Source organism: Nymphaea colorata, chromosome 4 (assembly GCF_008831285.2).
Source record: "Nymphaea colorata isolate Beijing-Zhang1983 chromosome 4, ASM883128v2, whole genome shotgun sequence".
NCBI classification, from domain to species: Eukaryota; Viridiplantae; Streptophyta; class Magnoliopsida; order Nymphaeales; family Nymphaeaceae; genus Nymphaea; species Nymphaea colorata.
In genome coordinates this window covers 25,807,427-25,826,623 of record NC_045141.1, presented here as the reverse complement: position 1 = coordinate 25,826,623, position 19,197 = coordinate 25,807,427, and the positions used below count along the sequence as shown (strand labels likewise).

Here is a 19,197-nt window from a genome sequence, read left to right as displayed (position 1 = left end):
TTTCTTTTTCTTTTATTGGTCAAATTAGCAAGACCCTTTTTATGACCACTTTAAACCAAGAGACATATACGGAAATACAGGCTCTATTCCAAATTGAAAATCAACTACCATGGATTACCACAATATCCCAGCTCACCGTGCTACATTTCGAAATTTGACCCCAATAATGTGCGCAAATTGAAGGACCAGCGAAAGGAAAGGAGGTGGAATAAGAATTCATGGACGAGAGAGATGAACCACCGGTGAAGCAGCTGTCCAACAAAGAAAACACTACCAGAAAAAATCACCCCAAACCTTGAAACAAGTTTTTCCAAGACTTGAGTTCACCAAACCAACTGCTTTTAGATGGAAATGCTTTCATTAGCTGGAAAAGCTTTCAGAAACCCAACTAGGATCCCCGTAACCCAAAAAACCCCTCGCGCATCCAGATTCATTCGGTCTCACTGCCCAAGCTATCGTGCAAAGGAGTATAGTTCATCCTCAGTAAACTAATGGATGCCTGCCTGATCGCAATAATCGCAGCTTGGAAATCAGAAAAAACAAAGCTCAGAAAAATGGTATGGTGCACATGAGAGCTTTTGTTGGGACACTTCAGCCCAGTGATTTTAGATTCAATTGTATCGGCTTTCAGAATGCTTTCCACTCGGTTTACCTAAATATCCAAGCAGTTGCATTTGTTACAATCAACACCGTAAACAATAGCTAAGTACAGAAACCAAAACAGATGAAAAATCTTTAGTTTGAAGATCGCTACTATCATTGAAACCTTTCCAAACAATTTACTTCCACAACTTCCTCAAAGACATGTTCTTCTCCGTTTCCTTCTTCATAACCTTGGCCACTGCCATCTCAAAATCCTCCTGTGTAACATGAACTCTCCGCTCCCTGAGTGCAAACATACCTGCCTCTGTGCACACAGCCTGCAGAAAAGGAAAGTAAATTCACCATACTAGACCTTCACACGGAAGGAAAAGGATAATTGATGCAGATAATGCTGCAGTTATAACAGCTCACCTTGAGTTCGGCACCGGATGCACCATTCATCTTCTCAGCTATTTTCTTTAGGTCAATCCCACGCATGAGGTTCATTTTCCGAGAGTGGATTTTTAAGATGTCGAAGCGAGACTGTATAGTGAAAAAGGACGGACTAAGATTAGAATATTTGAGGTGTCCCCAAAGAAATCTGCCATGACCAATAACTTTTTAATTGGAGAAAGAAGTCTGAATTCCTAAACAACCCAAAAAATAATAAACTATTAAGAAAATAGATAAAAATTGCTAACCACAAGTATCGATGGGATCAGTTCATCCATTGCATCAATTCACAGATTTTATTTAAATTGGCCAAACAACCGAGTAGACCACTCTTACCCACTCACAGTCTGAATGTAACAGTTCCATGGCTTCAGAGCTTAGTAAGAAGGGACACTCCACGAGGATAAAACTTTGCGTGCGTTTCGATTGAGTTCCTACTAACCAAGATTTATCTTTACATCAATTTCATGGAGCTGCAAAAACCAGATGTTGGAGAGCTCCTTTCAAGTTGCAGATAGTTTTGGCCAGTGCAAAGCACTGACCATTCCATCCACAATAGAATATTCAGAAATGACAATATAACATAGTCTTGAGGATGCAATCGCATCACTACATTCCTAGTGCAATATTCTTGAGCTACTAATTCTCCCAAAGGAGCTTGGGGGGAGGCTATAACACCTGTTCCCGACGTTGCCTACTTGACTTTAAATACATTGGATATTACTGTCCTCATAGAGATCGCCCAACTCAACCATGCGGTGACCAACCCTGGATTACCAAGCCTCATCTCATAGCAACCATAAAGCCCTCACCCGGCCTTTGCAAACTCTATAGTTCTTCTGTTTTTTGTTTTGAAAGAAAAAAGAGTGCAAAAATTACTACTAAACTGAATCAAATAGTAACAAAACAAACCTCTTCATTTGGATTTGGAAACTCAATCTTTCTGTCAATACGTCCAGGCCGTAGCAGAGCTTGATCAAGGATGTCAATCCGATTGGTAGCCATTAAAACCTAGACAAATGTATTTTCATATAATTAGCAGAAAAGATACGAAAGAACTGGCAAGAAAAAACATAACTCTTTTAAACACTGAAAACCTTGATCTTATTTGATGCTTCAAATCCATCCAGTTGATTAAGAAGCTCAAGCATGGTGCGTTGAACTTCACTGTCCCCATTCCCAGTACCAGACTCCATTCTTGCAGATCCAATGCTATCAATCTCATCCATGAAAATAATGGAAGGAGCATGCTCCCTACACAATAGAACAGCTATGGTCAGAAACCTGGTAGACGGTAACAGAACAAACTACTGAAAAAAAAAACAGAATATAAGCAGAACAAATCTATGCATGCAACAACCCAAAGACCAAAGAAACCAAGCTAAACATGACCCTCCTTTTTTTTAAGGAGTGGTTAGGGAACCGAGAAGAGATGAGTCATGAGAGTACTACGAAACCTAGCAAACGATCAGAGTTTATTTTGCTTTACCAAGTTACCAACCTATACATATACAACTCATGACAGTACCATGCCACCTAGTAAATGATCAGCCTTAAGCTTCACTTGCATTACCAACCAGTCATGACAGTACCATGCCACCTAGAATTTGCTTTACCAACCTACAGAATCCACCTTGTACACACCCTGGATCATGCGAGCATGTTACACCGTCAAGATTTTAGTTCTAGTCTCAAAGCTTAATAGACTTGCTCATGTCCAGATCAATTTTTTCAACAACTAGACTTGACCCAAATGGGCTACCAAAAAAATAAAACAACATAGAAGAAGATGAAAAAACACTCGGACAGTCTGACCATCTACAGATTTAGGCTAGCCATGTCCAACTTTCAATGAATCAATAGTAAGTTCATCATAGGAAGACAAGTTTTCGTAAGTGGAGCAACTGTGAGGCTTCTATCCAGTAACATGCAATGAATTCAGTTCACTTTGCATGCGGAGGATCCTGTTGAAACCAAAAAGGCAACTATCTGCATGTACTGCGAATTTGTTCACATCCAGATTATTCTTTCTTATGAAAGAAATATTCTACAAAGTAGCAATCAGCTACAAGGACCCTTAAATAGAATTCTCCAAAAACCATTAACAAATGCAGCTGTACCACAAGAAACTAAGTACATCTAGGTGACCAGTACCATTAAGAAATTTCAACTACTGTAAAATAACAGCTTTTTAGCTCTCTATTCTGAGCATTTAAGTAATAAAAAGCCTTGAACTGCATAAACATTAAATTACACTCAAACAACTCCGAATAAACATAGGCAACCCATGAAATACCTGGCCATAACAAAAAGTTCACGAACCATTCTGGATCCCTCTCCAATGTATTTCTGAACCAACTCTGAACCAGAAACCCTGATGAAAGTGCAATCCGTATGATGTGCAACTGCTCTTGCAAGAAGAGTCTTTCCAGTACCAGGCGGCCCATAAAGTAAGACACCCTAGTAAAGATGAACAAAACCATGTTGATTTATCGTTTATAGACCTTAGGCATATGCAAACCAGTTCTCAAGCAAGTTTTACTCGATTGACACACATCCATACCTTAGGCTGAGCTATTCCAAGACTCTCAAATAATTCAGGATGCTTGATAGGCAGCTCAATAACCTGTAACAATCATGCATGAAGTGAATATATCGGTCTTTCCATCTAAATAAACTGTAAAAACTAATGTTGTTTTAAGAGACATGTCACGTGGACAGGCATGGGAAGGGTGCCACACCCGTGTAAAGTAACACAGCTAGACAGGTCAAGGACACAGCAAAATCATATTATCGCATTTTTTTTTGTCTATTTTGGTTTTTTTTTTTTCGTTTATTAATTTATACTTCAAAATGCATGTTTTTGTTTGTTTAAATTCTTATTGTCTATATAATACTGTTGTGCCTCTTGCACCCAACTTTTGTATGTCAACGCTCCATACTTGTGTCCACCCCACACTCCCCACCCATGTGACATTGCTTAAAAGCAAACAACAATTACCAAATAATATCATCTATATGCAGAAAAATTGCATGCCTATCACATTCATCACTTGTTAGCAGAAAAATCAATTCAAATGTATTGGAATCAACGTCCACAGTCTATACCTCTTTAATTTCCTTTATTTGCTGATCAAGCCCACCAATCATATCATAAGTAGAATCAGGAACCTTTTCAACTTTCATAAGGTTAACCAGAGGATCTACTTTGCTTGGTAAAATCAAATGGAGAACATAACTATCATTACGAAGTGCAACTCTTGTTGAAGGTGTAATTTTTGTGATGTCAATGTTCTTATCAATGTCAACAACGTATTTCCCTTCTGGATGCACCTGAAAAGCATCAACAGAACCATCACTAAAACTGACTTTGCAAAGTATATCTTCCAGAATGGTACTGTATAAGCAATGCATCTAAAGCTTGACCACAGAATAAAAACATAGCATAGACATTAAGCAAACATACACCACACAAATACAAAGGAAACTAACTATTCTTACTTGGCACTTAACAGGAAGACAGCAAGAAAATTTTCTCTATGAGATTTTTGGAAGATTAAAGAAAAAGAACCTTACAAGTTGAAGGGAGAAAAGAACATTTTTCCTGCAATCCTTGTTGATTCCCACAGGATCCCAGCAAAAATGAGAAGGTGCATCATAATATGAGTCCAAAAAACCACAATCAGACAACAGTTCTCCCCATGAAAAATGACGTACATTTGATTCTTTTCATCATAATTGAACTATTTCCTACATTTCTAGTTAATAGTAGTTTTTTTCCCTTTGTATGTGAGTACATGTGTGTGTCTCACTTATTATTTATCACTTTCTATTTGACCATTGTAGATTTGTTATGATCTTCGGGAACTATTGAACATTTTATGGCTTCAATTTAGAAGGTTTTGCTAACACTCAAGAAAATACTGTTTTTTCATTTCTCGAAAAAAACATGTTGCGAATAACATCAAAAAATGGAACTGGTGATTATGAAATAAACCCCATTATTACTGAAAAGAAGTAAAGAAGAAATAGTTTGACATTCTTTGATTTACAGGACATGTATAGGAATCACTTAGAAGCCCGTTGCAAGAAATGCTATATTTAGAAGCTTCCAGCAAGGCCCTTACTTGTTCTGACACACTAGGGTTTGACACGTTGATAAACAAACAGAAGGATATTAAAACCATATTGGACCATAAATAGCAGTGGACTATAATCATGATAAGGAGGCTGAGAATGAAATAGATGTGACTTTTTATTGATTATGTATAAATTGCATCAAATAGCAATACAGGCCAAAAACAAACAGCTAAAAAGTCAACAGTCATCCATCCATAGACTAACCATCAAAGTTGGCTTTCTAAAGAAACAGTGTACTAGAAGGGAAAAAAATATTAAAAAGAAACTGCTTGATTGAGCTTATCAGTGGCAGATCCAAAAAGAACCAAACTTCCATATCAAGGATAAAATGTTCTTCAGCTGAATTTTTTGGCAAATAGTTGAGCATCAAGATAGGCCACAGTCACTGACCATCAAAAGGTTGAGCTTTTGCAAAAAAAAGGCATCTAACAAAGCCACAGATCATTGAAAAAGAATGAAAATGGAAACCCAAAGGATGCAAGAAATGTCCTGAATTCAGTTCATTACAATGAAAATTGAAAAGGTTTCGAAGAAATTAGTCACCTGAAATTATATAGCAACAACTACCACGTGCACACTAATGAGTGATTTAACTGGTTCTAAACTCATATTTACATGCTATATGTCCGGCACAATTTGAGAACACCAACATACCTTAACCAAAACCTTTGACTTTCCCATGACCTTGACGACTTCACCAACATAGGATCCAGGTTCCTGAAGAAGCTGCAACTCTTCTCTTAGCATTCTCACTGGAGAAAACATAGATGAAGTAGTTTAGAAACAGTGGCAGACATGATGAGTTTCAGAAGGCTGATCAAAACAAAACACTTTCTTACAACCTCGAGAGTTGAGTTCGTTTCTCTGAGCTTCCAACCGATTGAGGTTGTGGGTTTTCTGACGGACCTGAAGTTGAAGATCGTGGATATGTTGAAGATAATATTGCCGAAGGCCTTCACCATGTTTAACCATTTTAGTTGATTCCTCTGAAGATACATGATCCATATCAGTTTCTGAACTCAATTTGCTTTTCTGAAGGCCAGTCATGCGCTCTACCTCTGCAACTGCCATTGAAGACTCAATGCTAAAGAGAAACAACTCTTTCTTTTCCAAAGACAATTAACCTGCAACAGAAATAAAGGAAAGATATTTTATTATTTTAGAAATAAAAAGTCCACCTTAGCACATGGGCCCGAAGGGTATATCCCTTCCAAGCACTTTCACAGAGAAGTATTTTTTTTAATACGTACTCAAAAACACAGCCAAAAAAATAAACTGTTTCTAAGTCATTAACATTGAGAACCATGTCAGTATGAGCTTCACATAACTCTGACAACTCCAAAAAACCATAAAAATGAATATAGGACTGAACATCAACTCTCAGCAAGAGTCGGAAACAAAAGCCAAAGAATCTACCACAAAATTGTATCCCTATATCGAAATTCTGAAGATGGTCCCGGTTCACACATACATTTTAATATCTCCAAGATGCTTAAAGATGGGTAATCACATAAAACAAGTGGTGTTTAAGGAGAATATATAAAAAAGTGAAGCCAGTGTGCAACCTCTTTCCTTCAGGTGCCACAAAAGAAACTAACACAAATTCACTACCATTGGAAACAGTAAGGAGAAGAAAACCCTAAAAACATTCAAAAATGAAAAAGCACCCATACAGAAGGCAATAAGAAAAGGTGGGCCTCTGGATTGAAGACCAAAGTTGTTAAACGCGATGAAGCAAGGCGAGGCATTGAGCCTATCATGAGGCAAGAAGTAAGACCCAAAGCACTGAAGCTTAATAAAATATATAATATCCATAAAAATAATATCCATTTTCACCAACATAAGATCAAAAGTCCATGTTGAACATTCAAAATGACATGGTAAAATTGACTGTTAAGGGAAACACATTTAAGTACAGAAGAAGTTCAAAGATCATATAGACAAATCCTGTCCAGTGAACCCTCCATATCACACGTCCTAGAAGACGAAATAAATGACTCAAAATGGAAAATCACTCGAAAAGGTCAGCATGATGTAAGAAGTATATATTATAAATGAAAGTTATACAAATAATCACAAACAAATTCTAAGAAAAACACTGCAGAAAATTTGATGTAGATGATATCAAACACATTGTCAAGATCCATTTAAACATTCTTTCGAAAAAAAACACAGCCATAACATGGAAATGGTATTTCCAGACCATAAATTTGAAACCCATAATATTTTCAAAGTATTGCTGTTTTATGGTTTTTACACAATTTGCACATGTTCAGAGTAACTGTTGACTTTACAAAAATAGCGTCGACAATTTTCAGAAACCTTGCTTTCTATGATGCTCTGTATTACTTGTGCTTTCTTTTCAAATATTTTGTACACTAGTTTAAACTTTAAAGTAGATCACACAATAACATGATAAGTTGCATCCTGAGACTGTAATTAGGGACCTTAGTTGCAACTTGCAAGACATCACCATGATAAAGTTGCCTCCAATTTAGCAGTTAGCACACATTGTTGTGTAACAAAACAAGACAAAAAAAAAACTGTAAAATTATCTACAGAAGCTACAGAAAGGCCTCTTTCAATATAATCTGCATTTGCCCACAAGCATTCATCTTACAAGTACTCTACAAAGCTAAAACTTCAACATGTCATCAGTGCACCATTCAGTAGCTGTTGCCCGATGCCAGAAGCCAAACCAAAAAAAAAAAAAATGTTATCATAATAAGACTTAAAGTTTTCCTTGTTCCACCTTAGTATGACAAAATCTTGATGCAAAGTACCGAGTTATGCATTAACTTGAACTCTGCTCGAACTCCATTTTCATGAAAGCAACGCATAACAAGAAGAGAAAAACAGGAAAGTAACAGCAAGAGATGCAAAACAAACAACCTCATGTTGTGTGAGTAATTGGGTCCTCTTAACTCTGAAACTGAAAATAGAGAGATCACCTCTTTGTGAAATCACGGTGGGAGATACAAACGAAATCTTTACTGTAGTTAACCAACTGCCTACTTACTGAATGGGGCATGAAAAGAATTCATAAGCGCAATACTACAACTAGCACAGATCACTTCCCACCCGGAAATCACAATTCACCAGAATAAAAACCGCTCAAGCCAAATCCACGAAGTACGAAATCCAGATCACGTCCTTCTCACATAAACACAGAACCCAAGCTTATCGGAATAGAGGGAGGAACCAATTTACCTATGCTCAACAACCTTCGCTCTTGAAACACATCAGAAGAACTTTGGAATACAAAAATAAAAGAAGATAGGAAGATGAGAAGCAAACTTTTTGATGAGAAACACCAGTAGAAGCAACAAAAACATACTCGCACCAACACAAAACATACTCAACAACCATAGAACAGAGGGGAAAAAATAGGGCTTCCCAGATGCGGAAACTAATCTCTAAGACGCGATACGATGGCACCCAAAACCCTAAAAATCTTATTCGCAAACAAGAATTAGAAACCAAAACATAAAAAAGATCATAAGAATCATGAGAGAGAGAGAAAGAAAGAGGGTGAGCACCTTCGTTAACAGAAGCAGTATACGTGAAACCAGAGAATCCCCAACGCCCAGGAGAAGGAAGGATCTGATCACAGAGGGTAATTTGTAAGGATTGCTTCTTCTCCACCCTTTCTTCGCTGCCCCAATCCTCCGGTCTTTCCCCCTCTTTGAAGGAGCAGACGCAGGACAGGGGGCACCTGTGTTTAGGTACTCAATCTCGAATGCGTTCTTGATGACTCTAATAATACCCATAAATCAAGCTCCCGCCCTCATGCAAAACAAATGAGTACCTTTTTCGACCTCAGGAAAAATGGACTCCGTTGTTTATGGGATAAATATGGTCACCATTACACGTCGCGGATATTCGCCGATGCTTGTTTCTTAAGATCCAACAGATGGCCATAACATGCTTTTCCTGAGAACCGCCTTGGTTCCGCCGGTGCAAACGGACTTGGTTGAGGTTCGATACCATTCGAACCCAAAGTACGAGATGCAAGTAGTGGGTCCGGATTTGGGTCGATATCCAGTGGATGGGTTGGATTTTGATCTCATGTACATGTTGTGAACCGTCTCGTTCAAAATTTTACCCATAGCACACACACACACACACATCCATGTTTTCATGAAATAACAAAAACACACTTAACTTTTGATTTCTTTCAATTAACCGCTTAATTGCATTAACAAATTGAGTTAGTACATGGAAAAAAATATGAAACGAAGCATGTTTCTATTAAACCACTAGAATTTGAATGTGATTTTATAGAGAAGTTAAAAAACAAGCTAAATTATGTTTTATAAGTTAAAACGCTTCTATTTAAGTATTTACAGGAGCAATAGCTATATTCGAGACACAAGCAACATGATTACAGTGTAATGACCGTTTTCCTTCTCTCTCTCTTTTATTTACTACTTCACATATGTGAAGGCAAAAGATCTTAATAAAAACAATAAAAGACTGATGAAATATATCAGTAATTCTGATACGGATTATTTCGTAGTCATAATTTATTCATCGAATTGATCAATCATAAGTTGACGAGATGAGTGGAACACATTTTTAAATAATGTTACCAGCCGGACAGTTGGTCCACTACATGTCAATTCAATTTAGATGAGTTAAATCAGATCCAACCCATTAAAAATGTAAACATATATAGAACCATCTAATTAAAGTTGCAATCATGTGAAAAACTTCAGATATAGCTACAAGTATTTGCTCAACAGTTCGTAAACAACAAAAAATTGCGTACAGGACGTTAATTTCACAGCAATTCTACGGTACCGGAGAGCACATAGGATTTTAATCGGTTAATTGCAAGCATATGCTTTCATTTTCTTTGAGTTTAGACAATTAAATCATGTAATGTACTTCTCAGGAAATCATATCATGTACAATATAAAAGTAGTGAAAGGTGTAAGAGTTGAAGACTATAGATCAAATCCAGACGATGCAAACACTGCCATCTATAATTTGCTGGCTTTTCTATGACTCTGGATGGTGGGAATTCATCTGTTTATACAAAAGGGAAAAAAATCTCAAGAATATGGATCCTCGATCTGGATGAGAGCAAGGCCAGATCCCAGTTACTACCATCGAGTTCCACTACTGGCTAAAAAGTTCTTCAGTTATTTGATATGATTGGGTATTTCCATGACTTGCTTCAATAGTCGTAATGGAGTTTGTTGGGTTCAAAATTTCAGTTGCAGTTGTTCTGCCATTAACTGCATGCCGGCAATTCCGATTCTCTGAATTTCAGGTGCCCTGTCTGCTAGCTAAAGAGGATTTACCCAAGTAGACAAAGGATTTGCTGATGGTAAATCCTAATTCTTTTGATAGAAATCAGTTTGGCAGATGCTTCTACATGATATAGTATCTATCTTTCTGATCGTGCTATTGGATATGCATATCAATTCTGCACTCGATTATGATGGTTTTCAATAACATAATGTATCTACTTGGTTGCTTTGCCGGTCTAACAAATCATACAAAAAAGTGATTAGGATCTAGAGCAGTTGAACTTGTTTCTAATCGGGGAGAACCAAGATCTTCTGTGGCCAACGTACCATCCAATGTTATCAAAAGGTGATCTCAGTTCTCGTTTAATCATCATTTTGTTATAATGTTCTACCTAAACTTGTTTAGCTGTATATGAGTACTTTACAGCTAATTGTGGGTTTGGGGAGAATCACAAGATGCCGCTCCTTACATGAATTGTCTTGGACATTGAATTAATTCGGTGATTGTTCAAATCTACGAGAGAAAAAATATTTCTTGATTGTATCTATAATCATGGATCTGCGCCATCATTCCTTAATTTGATGAATCGATCAATCTACATCTCCTAGAAGGAAAGAATCTGCTATAGGCACTACAATAATGACACGACATTGAAGTAGCAACCAGATGACCAGCACGAATGGAATGAGGATAGACGACCACGATTGATCACCAACTGCATCGACCGGAATGCGTGAGATTCATCATTCACTTCTGGCGACTTACGTCCGGGGAAGCGTCTGCCGGCGGCCGGGCAAAAGATCGAAGCGGAGGCAGGCCAAGCCCAAGGTAGTCATGAGGCGCGCGGGCGAAGAACGAAAACGGCGAATTCCTGCTGCGAGATTGACGATAATGCGGCTCGACGTCGTTGGTGTACTGATGCTGAATAGGTACTGAAGCATGTGGGCCGGCTTCTTCGCTGAAGGCGTGTTGCCCTTGAGAAAAAGCGCGCGAATCGAGATAATACGCATCGTAGATGAGCCTCAGCTGCTCTTGCAGGATTGCATCGATCGGAGGATGATGAGGGTGCGGTTGAAGAAGAGGTGCGGCGGCAGATTGAGATTCCCGGCCATGACGCTTCTGGGCCATGGCTTCAAGTGTTAAACAACAGTACCAGAAGCACCTTCTTCTGTTATTTGCTTTGGAGGGGAGACAAAAATGAAAAGACTGCTGCGTTTAAATGGTTGGCAGGAGATAGATAAGATGGAAAAGAAGTAAATTTTGGGATAACAAAAATAGAAGCCTAAAATTGCGTGAATCTAGCGCTTACTCAGAAGAATCAAAATTGGCAAGTGCAATAAGTACGACAGGTGAGAAGAATGAAGGAGGAGGAGACACTGCATAGAAGCCAGTGTCTCTGTTCAAGTAGTCATGTTCACAGAGTGACCTGTTATGAAACCAACTAGTTTCCGGTAATGTAAGCAAAGATTTTACAGGCATGAATGCGCACCATGGACAAAGCTGCTTAAGATTGGGATGATTGTGAATGGATCTCATTACTTTTCATATTCAGAACTAATCATCTAGCCGGACCTTGGTGAATCTGAGATAGTCAGATCCGGAGTGGAATTCAGACTCGAATATGATTTTCTGAAACCGAATACGAGTATATTTGACCTGAATTCGACATTTGCATTTGTTTCGTAGCAGATTTTTGTTAGATTTTGGAGTCTTTTTGAAGTTACAGTTGGATTCTAGTGCCAAGTTGCATTTGTATCCTTTTCTACTCTAGGCACATGAATGTTAACTGGCTAAATTGCTTATAGAATAACTTGTACAAACTTTCTGAACCCTTTTAACTTAAATTTGTTATAGGTTTTCATTTTTTATTTTTCTACGCATTTTTTAGGGACTTCTCATTTAAGGAGCCATTTTTCTAACATAATATTAGAAACAGGTCTCAACTAAGTAACTGAAACTAGTTTATATAGGCTTCACTTTCGCTGCGTGACAACTGCCAAAAATGTAGCTACATCAAGTTAGGGCTTGTATCAAGAAGGTCAACAAACATAAGGCCAACGCTTGCGATTACAGTCAAAATGTAGTGCACACTAATGTTTTAATAATAATAACAACTTAAGTTATGAATTGTTTTAAAATATTTTTTTAAGTAGAATGCTCAGTGTTAAGAAGCCCTACCTGGTGAGATGATATCTACTACTACACTGACTGTGGTTGGTCAGAGAGTGTGACCTCATTCATGCATCGAATTAGCCAACTGGCTCATGCACAGTTTGGTCAAGGAGCCTGAGCTTGAATCGAGCTGTGATCGGTTGTTGGCAAGTGTAAGAAAATCATATTGGAGCTTAAATTGAAAAGCAGTAGTATATTTTTTAATATATTTCCTCTCCTACCTAATGGTTACATGATCATTTCCCTTCATCAATTCTCTCATTGTTCTACATCACCTACTGCACCCTCCAAAGCAGAAGCCTTAATGATCTTCATCTCGGAGGACTTATCCAAGGCCACATCAATCCCGACTGCCTCAACCCTATACACATAGTGCTTTGAGACAATGAGAAAGTAAATGAAGTTCACCACACTCAGCACAACCAGCAACCCATAATAGTAATCAAGGCGAGACACATTAAGGTTGTTCCTGACCCACCCACCATGGCCATTGTTCTCAGTCACTTCTGACACTGCCCTCAAGAGAAAGCTGCTGAAGAAGTTCCCAACTCCAATGCTGCTGGTAAAGTAAGAAGCTCCAAGACTCTTCATGGTCTCAGGAGCTTGGTCATAGAAGAACTCAATCTTGGCAACTTCCACAAAGGCATCTGCCAGGCCCATGAGAGCAAACTGAGGGAGGAGGATGAAGATTGTGAGAGGAATGGCTTCTTTGCTGCTTTGGAGACCATAGTGCTTGACATAACTCAGCCTGATCCTTTCTACCGAACAGGCAATTACCAGGATTATGGTCTGCATAACCAGGCCTATCCCCATCCTCTGGAGCAGTGTGATTCCCCTGGGGTTCTTGGTGTACTTCCTCACCTTGGGGACGAGCCACCGATCATACACAATCAGGCTGATCAGCATCGATAGGGTGACGAAGGCGGTCAAGCTCGCAGGCGGGATCTTGAAGTGCGGCCCCATGCTCCTGTCCAGGGTGATCCCCTGCTTGATGAAGAGGGTGTGGCTTTGGGCAATGACAGTGCTTGGGAAGAAGGAGGCAAAGAAAATGGGAATCATCTTTAGCATTTGCTTGGTTTCCTCTACTTGGGTCACTGGGCAGAGTCTCCACCTTGTGGTTGGCCCATTTCTCACCGCTGCTTTGTTAAGAAACCTACAAGCATGAAGTCACAGATTCTATGAGCTATGCCCACAAATTCATCTCCTCAATTACGAGAACTAAAAAAACTAACAGCGGAAGCTCAAACATTACCCAAGGCTAGAGGTTGACTCCATTGTGAACTTCCCTCTACGAGCATACTCCCCATCATCAAGCTCATGAAGCTCCTTTGGATCTCTTGGCAGAGGTTCCTTCCATTTTCTAGCGGCAGCAACTAAGACCATGGCCATCTTGGCAAAGGGACTACCTGCAGGTCTTTTATGTCTGTAAAATGGAGTCCCTATCAAAAACACAAGAATGGACAGAGCTAGCCCAACTGTGGGGAGTCCATATCCCAAGCTCCAACCAACATTGTCTTGGATGTAAATAAGGAACGTGTTTGCAAAGAGAGTTCCAAAGAAAATGCTGAACATCCACCAATTGAAGAAGGAGAGTTTCTGCTTCCGCTCCCTCGGCTCGAAGTCGTCGAACTGGTCCGCGCCCATGGTCGAGATGTTGGGCTTCGTCCCACCCGTGCCCAAGGCGACGATGTACAGTGCGAGGAAGAAGACTCCAACCTGTAAGGGAGTAGCATGCTTGCAGTTGCTCGCATGGTCATGGCAAGAGGGTGGCTTTAGCGGCGAGATTGAAACGGCCAATGTCAGTAGGCTCATCCCCTGTTTGAAGTTGGCGGTTTCACTTTAGTTACCATTCACCATACTGCGACACCATTTTGCGTGTGTGCATCAAGTAGCGGTTTTCTTCCGTCATTTATTTGAATCTTTTGGAAAAAAAGAAATGCTATAAGATGGTCCGTTGCAGGATGTCACGTGTTTGAATGAGGAGCACAGTGTCTGAAAACATCTGTCTCAAGCATTCTCCTCTACCATTCGAACACGCAGCCCCTGATGGAACCGAAATATTTGGATCTCTATATGAGATCAGATATATGAATCAACCAAAGTGGGGGTCACAATCGAGAAGGAAATTACAGAGAGGTAGATGATGGAAGCGATGGCGAAGGTCCAGTAGCGACCGAGGAAAGCATCAGCAACGTAAGCCCCAAGAATCGGGGTCATCCAGACGGTCCCGACCCAGGTGGTGACATTGTTGGAAGCAGTAACGGTGCCCTGGTGAAGCTGGGTGGTCAGGTACAGTATCAGGTTGGAGGAAATCCCATGGTATGCCCACCTTTCGAACACCTCATACCCTGCAAATTAATTAGCAATACTAAATCTTTTTAACTTCGACTTTTAATCAATTTCACCGGCGCCGTCGGCCGGCGAAACGATGAAACACCCCTCCTATGTTCCTCAGACTTGATGCGCAGGGAGGAAAGGGGAGGGGGAATCATCCTCTCCTGTCGGCCAACCGCTTGGGTGCCACCTGAAATTTCCTCCTCCTCATGCATGATGGTGGAAGGGGAAAGAAGAATTTGTCTTACCAGCTGAACCTGCGTCATATTGGTGGATGATTTTTCATGCATGCGCCAGGATGGTTAATGATTAAAATACTTTTATACTTTTAATTAATGTTGAAAAGAAATTTTTTTATAGATACAAAATTGTAAATGGAAACAGGAAAGAAAAAAAATAAAAAATATGGTGAAAGACATTTCTTTTTAGTAAATTACCAAAATACCCTTTCTGGCACGTGCAACTTTCTCTCTCCTCACGCGCACCATCTATCTAATGGCATGCATGTCATCGCCAGGTGGAGGGAAGGAGGCCGTGAAAGATTCACAGGGTCGACTGATCAAAAAGATTGGTTTGATGTCCTCCTAACATGGGGGTTAGGGACAGGCCTAAGATGTCTTCCGCATAATGACATCTTCCTTTTGAAATTTTCACTTACCCATAGTCAATATAATCGACAGGGACCAATGAAATCGTGGCCGAATTAGATAAACAATGTTACCCTGCCGTGATTGCAAATTTTGAAAAAATTTGTACAGTATAATCAAGCCATGACTAGTCAAACTTCAAAATTACTAACATATCGTAGCCTACTGGCTAAGCATAGAGGCTCGAATCATCTTTTACAAAAGTTATTATTTTTAGGCCTTTAACTTCCAAAGTTATGTGTATGCGCCATAACTTCAGCAAAGCCTAGCGTTGTTTCTTACAGGATCAATTTATGTAGACCACACTCATATCCCTGCCAATTTTCATGTGAAACTATGCTCCACATGGACGACATCTCTCTCTTTGCAAAGTAAAATTGCCCCAGACTATTCTATCCCTGATTTTGATGGTGAATTTTAAGTGTTTGATCAAGAAGATGTATAACTAGTCCCCGAAAGTAGGGAAAAATCCAAGAATAGGAAAATGTAAAATAGACAAACTAATTAACTTGGTTCATATCATAACCTGATTCACAAGTGGATAAGATCTTAGACATCGAGAACACTCATGTGCACACGAACACACACACGCACGTACACACTGGACCAGGCCCATTTTGTCTTCTATCAGACAACAGTAATTTTAGAGCCGCAGATGACCGACGCGTCATGGTCGTCCCTTTTGTCCTCGTGTAACAGTCTTCTTTGTCCAATCGATGGCACCATAACTTATGAGTGGCCGGAGAAAACAGGAGACGTGCTAACCCCCTCTTTTCCCTTTACTGATTAATTCTGATGGCCGGAACTTTTCCAGCATGGCCTGTTTGTTTGAGACCTCCTGAGCTTTGCACCACCATGTTCCTCCCACATGGAAATATCATCCATCCTCTGGTTCACAGAGAGCCGTAGTACGTGTGCCAGTGGCATGCTTCTTTCTTCAGATCATATCCCAAGTGCAGACACAGAAACGAGATAAAAGGCGAACTAAAATTGATCTCTTTTACTTCAGATAAAAGGCGATCTCCGGTCTTAGGAAATGTAGAAAAATCAAAATAGCGGTCGTTCGATGTCTTTCTCAGTCGAAAATATGGTTAAGGGACCAATTTACATGAAATTAGACGTGGAGAAATTAAAATGATGAATATGTTTCTTCTTCTTCTTAAACTTTTTAAGGACAATGAGCTGAATCCTCATGGAAGGAAGAATGTTGATAAAGCGAGTTGAGAGTGAGAGAGACATCAGAGAAAGAGAGTGAGAGCAGCAGCGGTTACCGACGATGAAGGAGCAAGCCCTCCATCCTCCCCGTTGAGACCTGAGAACGGGCCTGCCTTTGAGGTCGACGCTCCCATCCTGAGTGAACCCTCCTCCATCTGCAATGGCCGGTACTCCTCCTTGCTGCCTTCCTTCTTGATGCTCCATCTCTCTCCCTCTGCACGTTGAATGCAAGCATCCACCTCAAATAATAACCATGGCTAGCGAGAAGAACTCGCTCTCCAGCTGGTACAAGACGGGCCCGCTTTCCCTGTCTTGGATTCAAATATGGACATGCGAGTGCCGGATCTGGATCAGCTTCCTTAGACAGGAAATTGGATTTGTTTTGGACTTCGCAGATCTAAAACATGAAGGTTCATTTTGGATCTTCAAAAAAAAAAAACTGGAAATTTTTTCTTCTCTTCGATGTTGTATTTTTTAGATTAGGAAGTGGATTTTTGTTAATTAACTCAATTTGAACGATCGTTAAATTAGTGCTGCCAGATTTTATTTCTTTCAGACAGGCAATTTGATCTTCATAAAATTTAAGGAAAACAAATTTAAAATACAAAAAATATGACTTTTATTTTTTAAAGAAAGAACAATAGAGTGGGAAACATGGTATCGCTCCATTAACAACGAATCAAATCGATTTGCCACCAATTCGATCTGAATGGTCGATTCGGGACTATTTTCCAACACCTGTTCCCCTCAAATCCCGTCCAATTTTCATTTTGTTGTTTTCCTCGGAGTTTTCTCATTTATTTGTTGCTTTCCTATTATGTGGGCATCTATTTTGCATCGAAGCATATATAAAAGGTTCTGGTTTCTTTCAGAGCAGGCAAACAGTGGATCCTGAGATTAGAAAAATTTACCAACAAATCAGCGGAAGGTCAGTTTCACAAGAATAAATTAAGAAACAAAACAACATTTCCAGTGGGGAGAGAGAAAGGAAAAGAGATTCCACCATCCAAACGTTTCCCTGAATGAGGACAAGACTAAACAGACAGATAGGACGAAAGTGGTTCTTGTTTTGCCATTATCGACCTCCACAATTATGGCTCCCCACTTCCTCCTTGGAATCACACAGAAAACGTTTGATTCCCTCAAATTAACTCTTACCCCTTTGAATGAAACTATCAAGCGTAAAAGCATGTTAAATCAATCACATTTGAGAATTGACCTGATGAGGTTTTAAAATCTTCGTCATTTCTATAAATTTATAATGATTTGAGTGCAGATAATAAAAAAAAAGGAACGGGGCGGGGCCCTTCAGGTTAGGAAACTTGATTACTTGATCCATAAATCATTTATTAATTAGCAGTTAAGAATTTTATGGATAAAATTAAACGTTTTATTTCACGGAACGGCATCTTGAAATTATGACCTAAATCATGCGTAAATAATTATTTATAAGAAACAAAAACAAACATCTAGATAAAGGAAAAAGTCTTCCTTTTTCCAGCTATGGTTAATTGGAGGCCTTCATCAGCTTCACTATTCTGCAAAGCAGACGTTAAGGAAGAAACTTTAGATGCACTCCACGTATCAAGCTGAAAAAAAGGGATCGCCGGGAAGGCCTTAATCTGGGAGGTTTTGCTGCCCTTTTCTTTAAAATGAATCCGCCGATAAATATTTATCATATGGTTGAAAGTTAGAAAACACTCAAGAAAATAGTTGCGGAGGAGGAATTTTTAAATTTATTTGTTCCGCAATTTTATAAGAATTGCGCAGGACAAGTCATAGGGTTAAAATAACATTTCGAAATCAGCAAACATCATTTGAAATTTGGCGACCAATCTTTGACGTTTTGAAATTTTTGTCCCAAACATGACATAACCGTCACCACCATTCAGGTTTTTCATCAAGACTTTTTTTTTTTTAAACCTAAAATAATAAATGGTTTCTTATATAAAGATAACCAAGGAAACAGCAAATTTCGAAATTGTTTGGGATTGAAGAGAAGCGTACGTACGTTGACACCCAAATAAAACAGAAAAAGGCACTCGGAGCTTTCAAAAAGCTTATGAATAAAGTAAAGTGAAAGACTACATTTGAAGCAATCGACACCCAATTTCAAGGTACAAGTAGTTCGTGTCCTTTAGCTAGCCTTGGATCTGCTCTAAAGGTTTCGATTTCTTGCCTGAAATTCAACTCCGATGATCGGAGCCTCCTGGGTTTTGATCAGATTCCCAAAGCTACAACTTTTAGCTGTTTGACGCACACTATGTAGAAAACAGTGAGATCTTTTGCAAAAAAAAAAAAAAGAGAAACAAAAAGCAAGCTCCATTTATGTATATTATTGCTCGTTGCCTGTAAAAATTGCCAACTTGATAACAATCACGTCACGAAGACGCCA

The 19,197-nt window shown here is 39.3% G+C and overlaps 2 protein-coding genes across 2 annotated transcripts; both read right to left on the bottom strand.

The window, feature by feature from the left end:
- Positions 1–545: 545 nt before the first annotated feature.
- Positions 546–8,902, bottom strand: LOC116253405 (26S proteasome regulatory subunit 8 homolog A). Its single transcript, XM_031628206.2, has 10 exons — positions 8,715–8,902; positions 6,018–6,299; positions 5,830–5,927; positions 4,144–4,368; positions 3,599–3,661; positions 3,332–3,495; positions 2,133–2,289; positions 1,948–2,046; positions 1,015–1,125; positions 546–920 (listed from the first exon to the last, which is right to left on the bottom strand). Exons 2-10 carry the CDS (start codon positions 6,244–6,246, stop codon positions 780–782), a joined length of 1,287 nt encoding a protein of 428 aa, XP_031484066.1. The 5' UTR covers positions 6,247–6,299; positions 8,715–8,902; the 3' UTR covers positions 546–779.
- Positions 8,903–12,784: 3,882 nt separating this feature from the next.
- On the bottom strand, positions 12,785–17,080 carry LOC116253531 (protein NRT1/ PTR FAMILY 5.2-like). Its single transcript, XM_031628378.2, has 4 exons — positions 16,859–17,080; positions 14,737–14,954; positions 13,859–14,421; positions 12,785–13,759 (listed from the first exon to the last, which is right to left on the bottom strand). Exons 1-4 carry the CDS (start codon positions 17,004–17,006, stop codon positions 12,865–12,867), a joined length of 1,824 nt encoding a protein of 607 aa, XP_031484238.1. The 5' UTR covers positions 17,007–17,080; the 3' UTR covers positions 12,785–12,864.
- Between the last annotated feature and the right edge of the window lie 2,117 nt (positions 17,081–19,197).